At 39.3% G+C, this 7,194-nt stretch overlaps 1 protein-coding gene across 1 annotated transcript; it reads right to left on the bottom strand.

Moving 5' to 3' along the window:
• Window positions 1–1,660: 1,660 nt before the first annotated feature.
• Window positions 1,661–6,414, bottom strand: LOC109369825 (synaptic vesicle membrane protein VAT-1 homolog-like). Its single transcript, XM_019619812.2, has 2 exons — window positions 5,135–6,414; window positions 1,661–2,601 (listed from the first exon to the last, which is right to left on the bottom strand). Exons 1-2 carry the CDS (start codon window positions 5,240–5,242, stop codon window positions 2,365–2,367), a joined length of 345 nt encoding a protein of 114 aa, XP_019475357.1. The 5' UTR covers window positions 5,243–6,414; the 3' UTR covers window positions 1,661–2,364.
• Between the last annotated feature and the right edge of the window lie 780 nt (window positions 6,415–7,194).

The following is a 7,194-nucleotide window of genomic DNA, read 5'->3' as shown; positions in this document are numbered from 1 at the left end:
TAAACTGCCTGAAGTGGCTAAAATAATGATCGTGTATAATGAGAAAAGAAAATTACAAGCTTCTAGTCCCACAGGGAGCCTACTGTCTCATTAAAGTATTCTGGAATTTCTATGGCATTTAAAAACAAACTGGACAGGTTTTCTACATGGTGAAAATGTTAATGGACCTGGTATCTATTAAAGCAATAACTCACACACACACACACAAATCTCTTCCTGCAGTGACTTCAGTGTCAGTTTTCTGTTTTATTAGCAAAGCACTTCATGAAAATAATTTGTTCAGTTGAGGTTATATTTTTCAAAGGATTAACAGACAGAATATAAGAGTGGTTTAAGGGGGAAGACGTGCCTTCAGCACATTTCCTCTGAAATCTTGAGCAGAAAAATCACATCTGCAGAATGAGATTTTACCTGTAAGGCCTACCAAGGAATGGGAAAAGCTTTTCCCTTCTGGTCCTAATGATACATGTTCTCCCTACCAAACCCAACTGCCTGCATGAGGCACTGCCACCGTGACACAGCGATCAGCATCCTGCCCTGCAGGCTAAGTGCATCTCCACTTCATCTGCAGCCCTCCCCAAATCACACAGATCTACAATAATACTGCCCCACTTTGACTGTTCCTCCTGCACCTCTGCTCTTTCCTCTGGAAGCACTGTTAGTTAACTACTTCACAAGGGAAAAAATGTGTTTTTTCTCTTGGGAGCCACACGGGACCTTCCCCCACTTTAGCTTCTCTCAGAGGAGGCCCACAAGCAGCACAGCACAGGACTATCAGAAAAATGCTCTCTGGGCATCTGCAATGACAGAAAGAAAGAAAGGCAGCAGCACCTTAACAGGATAGCCCAGCACAGGGCTTGCACAGTGAAGAAGGCTGTGTGTAGGTTAGTAGAGTGTTAGCAGTGCTTACGGAAGATGATGAAGAAATAATAGAGATGAGTGAAGACTTAAAAAAAAAAAAAAAAAAAAAAAAAAGGGGGAGAGAGAAAAAAAAAGAAAAACATAGCAAGGACACTTTATCCTAATACAGACAGTCTAGACAGTCTATTCTAAAAGTCCATTTTCTCTAAAGTTATGCATATGCACACACTCTTGGGTGTTTTGCTACTTCAGTATGCTCAGCCTGGGTCCATATAGAGTCAGCTGGGCTAGTGCCTCACAGGTAAACATAGAGCCTTAAAGTCCTACCGAATACCCAGTTCCCTCAATGGGTGGCCTCCAGTTGTTTTAACAGCCCTAAACTCCACATGAAAAGATTTAATGTTATAGAACAATAAAGTCAGCCATAATGCTCTAGGTTGCACTGTGCTGAAACATAATAAGATTACAAATTCCATTCATTTACAGAAGTTTTTTCAAGAGGATCATTTACTGCAAGTAGGATTACTGTTAGCTAAAAATACTTTGTGCAGGGAACTGATGAATTTATTCCTTTGCTTACAGACTTCATTTACATGAGAACCTAAAAGAAGGTCTAAGGGCATAGAATCAGGGAAAAGGTATTTGGGGCTGCCTACTAGACACTTCAGCAGACAATAAAATATTAATTTAGCATAAATAAGAAATGATAGTAAAACAGAGGAGGTACTCTAATTTAAAAGGTTGAGATCTGCTCGTGTTCTAAGGTCATAAAATCTATCTTATGGAAGAGGACTGCATAATTTCCAACATAAACATATTTCCTTGTAGGTACCTTAATATTTTATTCAAGAGAGATAAAGATATTTCAAGCAATTGATAACACCAAGTGTGGGCTTCTCATGTCACTGTGTGCCCTGGTGTTCCACCCAATCCATTCAGCCATTGCCTTGCCTATGCAGTGCAACGCCTCTTTACTGACAACCCAAATCATGGCACGCAGCAGCCACCTCTGACTCAAATTCTGCATTTGTACGACATTTTCCTCAGATTTGGCACAATAATGTTTTCCACTGTTCTCAATCCCAACAGAGGAAAAAAGTATACTGCCTTCCACAAAGAAACATCACACCTGCACACAGTATCTGTAGGAATATTCCAGTAGGGCCATTTTCTGCAAGGAGAATTACAGTTACCATGAGGACCTTATGCAGGGAGCTGATTCATTTAATCCTTTCATTACAGCCTTCTTTCGCTATGAACAAGTACGAAGTGCAGAAAGGCAGGGATACAAAGTCTGAGGTAACACTTACTTGTTCATTTCTGAGTACCTCATACAGGCTTTCGGTGCTTTTTGGGGTAGAGTTGATTGTCAGAGCATTTTTATTTCACCAAAAGCCTGCATCATTGTCTCATGTAGCTCCTGCACCACAATCCCTCACATAAGAAAGACTGATTTCAAATCGAACCGCAGCATCTGGCTTATTTCATTGACTTGACAGGAAATTAAGAGAAGCTCCAACTTACCACCCCACCTCCTGCAGAGTGAACCAGCACAGACATGCCCTCTCTTAGGTTAGCAACTTCAAAGAGCATCATGTAAGCAGTTACAAAGTTCATGGGAAATGCAGCAGCTTCAGAAAAACTCATGTCATCTGGGATCTTGTAGACGAATTCTGCCGGGGTACAAACAACTTCAGCCCACGCGTTGTAGTTTACAAAAGCCATGATTCTGTCTCCAATCTACAAATAAGAACAACAACAACAACAACAAAAATTGAGGATATGTGTGCAACTAAAACTGTAGGTAAGAACTTCTAAGATCTGCACACCTCTCTTGGTCAAGCAGTGGATGACAGACAGTAAAGCTGCTCCACAGCTGTACAGGCACATTTCGGTCTCCCAAGTATTTGTCATCACTTTGGCTTTGGGATATTGTGAGTTAGCTAAATGCTACGGTACTGCTGACAGTTCTGAAAGGTTCATATCTCTCTTAGAATGAAAATACTGAAACAGAACTGTCATTCCAGTTTCACTGAGATGCCTCCTCTATTGGAAATACACATTCAAATTAGCAATACATCACTGGTAAGCATTCTGTGGTTTCCTTTTGCTGTTGGCAGAGAGTATAAAATTTAAAGTCTGTTCAGATTACTTAGTGAGTATGATCACAGTCCTATATCCTTGCAAACAAACATAACTGACTATCAAAAAGAATGCAAATGAGAGAGACCCTTCTTTGGAGTGATTTCTTAACAATACTAAAAATAATAATTAAAATCATATTTTACTATCAAAATTATACAGAATTACAGAATGTCAGATTGGGCCATCCTCACAACTATGGACCACACCTGTTACATCTGAGCTCAGCAGAAATCAGCTTTTGCTTTTGGTGGGAGGAAGAAGAGGCTGTTACTCTTCTACTCCCTAAAATAAATAAATAAATAAATAAATAAAGCTTTCTTTCAATATAAAGCATGTTCTTACACATCTCTATCAAAATGGACAACCACTCCATGTCATCATATCACACAATAATGCGATCACAGCTAGAGAAGACAATAAATAGCTGGCAATATCTCAATTGTAAGATGGCCTGAGCACAATGCAACTTGAACAGGACTTGAACTGGAGGGGATCTACAAAGGGAAAGGAGGTCAGAAAATATAGGGTGCAATCTCAGCAATTCCTGCAGTCATTACAAACAGAGGTAACAGCATACGCCAACAAGACAACAAGCATCTGGCATCCTCCTATTCAGTGCAAAAATTCCATAAAGAAGCCGACAGAGCATTATTGCATCTTCATCTTGGAACATTCCCCTGGTGATGGGTTCACACCTGTGCATAGCATTATTTCAAGTTTCAGATCTTCTTTCAGATTAGTTGAAACACCACCACAGCTACGCAGACCATATGTAAAAAGTAAAATACCTGGACTTGTTAGATTTCAGAAAGTACACCAGGGCACAAACATGCTTTATGGTCAGAACAAAGTCATAATCTTCAGAGACCCAGTACATTCATTCAGGTGCAACATTACTCAGACAGGAACTACATGATGTAGCCTTATATGATGCCCTTTAAAAACAGCAGGAACATTTAAACTAAAAATGCTGATCTATATCAGAAAACTTCCTACTGTCCTTTCATAAAATATTCCTCCATGTGGACTACAGCTAACAGAACACTAGAGCTGAACAACGGAAAAGGAAGAGTTTTTCAGATATTTAAGTTTCCGTTCAGTTCCTGTTTATCACAAAAACACTGACAGATCATGATTTACTGCAAGGCAGAGATAAGGCAGGAGGGGGAAAATGGAGAAATGTCCTAAGAGCAGCTTATCATTGACACCCTACTGGAAACTAAATTGGCCATCTGTACTCAACAAAGAAATTCTGAAGCTTTTCCAGAACTACAAAATTAATTACTTTTAAATAAATTTTAGGTAATTGCCTTCTTAAGATCAAGATACAGTAAGAATTTAGAAATGCAATTATACTTGATGACATGATAGATTCAGCAAATAGCTGATATACGTTTGACATGCATTAACTCATTTGTTTCCTATTTCAGAATTTTTTATATCTAATGTAAGTAGCAGAGTACAAGATTGGAGGGAATAGAGATGTTTAACATCAGTAATGAAAACAGTAGGTAGAACACAGCACTGTTTATACACAATACACTGAAGAGTACATAACGCCAACCAGCTCTGATAGCTTTATTACACACATTAATTATCTGTCATTTGTCAGTACTCCATTAGGCAAAACAGATTCTGATCCTCAAGAAGTTAAGTCACATACCCAGAATCAGGGTCCCATTATTGTCTGCACTGTATGAATGCACGCAGCTGTAAGAAACAATGCTTATCATAAATGGGGCCTTGTTAGCTCAAGATCAAGAACTGGAACTAGCATCAGTAGTGCATGGGCTTCAAGGAACTGAACTATAATGACAGCAAACATGGCCAATAAAACTTAACTCAGCTTCTTTTACATTCTTAAAGCTCATCAGTTCCTACAAAACCACCTGGATGTGCACACAGCACAGGTGACTTTTCAGGAAGGATCTGAAGATCACACTGGTGGCTTTAGGAACTAATTGAAGAGGTCATTCTCATGCTTGGGAAGCAGAAAGGAAAAATTGCCCTTTCAGATCTCAACGTGGTGATGAAGGCTGCTGGCACTGGCAGAACAGAAAGCAAGCAATAACAATCTCAGTGAAACAGTACTTATTTAGTCTTTCCCTGAAATTAAAGAGAATATTACCTCAAATCCTTTCACACTATCTCCAAGAGCTTCTACGATTCCAGAGCACTCAAAGCCAGGAACAAGTGGCGTCTTAGGGGGGTTGTCAATATTCCCCTGTCGCACCATCAAGTCAATAAAATTCAAACCACTGTAAAACACGAGAAAAAAAAAACAACAAAATCAGAGCTATTGCCATACATCAAAGCAAAGGGGGAAATCTTGACCCATGAGATGACAAAGACAGAAATCTTCTTTAAAAACCTGGCCTCCACAGCACAGAAGTGACCCAGCAGACATTCCCACCCTTCACATGTGGAGCAGACTGACTTTACAGCAATGCTGCACAGGCCGTGGGCAGAAGTACGCAATGCAAGGCAACCACATCCATCCTTAAACAGAGCTCCAAAGCATGCCGACTGCTTAGGAGTAAAAAATCACAGGGGCCATTTCAAATTCATTACAGGGAAACATTATTTTTTCCATGAAGGCATCACTAGTTGGCAAATAAAACCAGTTCAATTTAAGAAACAAAAGAATCCTCAGACACCACAGGTGTTTTGGTCCAAAAGTACCCTGATGGAACCGTCCTAAATTCAGAAGTGACTCTAAGAATGAATCTTACATTCATCTCAGATAGGAGTCCAAACTGTGATGAGAACTTGATCAGTTTCAGATACGCCATTATTTTAAAACTCTTCCTCCTGATCCACTTTTACACAGTTTTACAATGATTACTGTGGTCTTTGGAATCCTCAGAGCTGTTGCTCAGGATGTTTACAGTTCCCCCCTGTAGCCTGAGTTTTGCAAAAAATCCTGAAGCACCTTTGCTTTATCTTTTGTATGCCATCCAGTTTTATTTAATAAAATGCAGTTTCCAAGGCAGACTCCAAAACAAAATGAAACAAACAAAACCAATCAGGGCCAATGTTTATCCGCTATGTGTACATACTGATTCCTGGAACAAAAGCCGGACACACAGTTAAAACTTCTAACACTTACAGCAACTCTCTAACAATATGCTTCAGCATTAATCCACCCTTGTAAAACACAGCCCTGTGTTTATTATTAGCTGGAACTGCTGCATACTAACTCCCCCATGTCTATGAAGCTATGCACACTGCCAGTCCTACTCATGCATATGATGCCAACAACTGCTCTGATACATAAAATTACTGATGTGTACAAGTATTTATGAGATGGAGCGTTAGTCAGACACTAATCAAGACGCTCACGGACTGAACAGACCCAACAAAGACAGAAGAGACACACAGCACAAACATGAAGACAAGACAGCATTCATGAGATGTAGGTCAATGGGGAGAAGAGGAAAAAAAAAAAAGAAAAAAAAAATTCACCAAATGTAAATATTTGTAATTGAGGTACATAGTTCTAAAATGACCTAAGCCCAACGCCTTTAGCTCCAAAACGAGAATTACTGATTATTTTTGGAAAATATGGCTATAACAACCAAGCTTGACCAACTCAGGAGGAAAATTAAAAAACAAAAACCACAAACACACACCACATGCATATACACCAAGCTCATCATGTTACCATATGGAAGGGTAGGAGGGTTTGGGCACAGTTGTGTTGGGAACTTTGAAATTATTTTGGAAAGACCACTTCTTATCCAGTGGCCAAGGCCAACCCTGCATTGCCACTGAGAAGTTGATACACGAAACAGAAATTCTGAACAACAAAATGCCTGTGAAGCAGTCAGCATGTGAAAAAGAAAAAAAAAAAAAAAAAGATAACAACAAAACAAACACATAAAAAAACCAACAAAACAACCATAACCAAACTACTAAGCAATCACTTTAGTTTCCTATAGGCCTACATGTTTTTGTGTCCCTGTTTCTCTCATTTATGCATTCAGTTTCATTCCTCTGCACCCTCTCATATAAACAACTTACTACTAGCCAGATTTGAACAAGTCTTATCCACAACAAAGCTGAAAGTACAACTGGGTAGTATGATAAAACCAGCAAATTATTATCATTTTTAATCATACAGAGAGCTCAAAAACAAGTAGCTATCTTAGTAACTATCTCCAGGACATCCAACCTTGTCAAATCCTT

The sequence above is a fragment of the Meleagris gallopavo genome, chromosome 13 (assembly GCF_000146605.3).
Source record: "Meleagris gallopavo isolate NT-WF06-2002-E0010 breed Aviagen turkey brand Nicholas breeding stock chromosome 13, Turkey_5.1, whole genome shotgun sequence".
Lineage (NCBI taxonomy): Eukaryota > Metazoa > Chordata > Aves > Galliformes > Phasianidae > Meleagris > Meleagris gallopavo.
The sequence above is the reverse complement of the archived record's forward strand: the minus strand, read 5'-3'. Positions and strand labels throughout refer to the sequence as shown.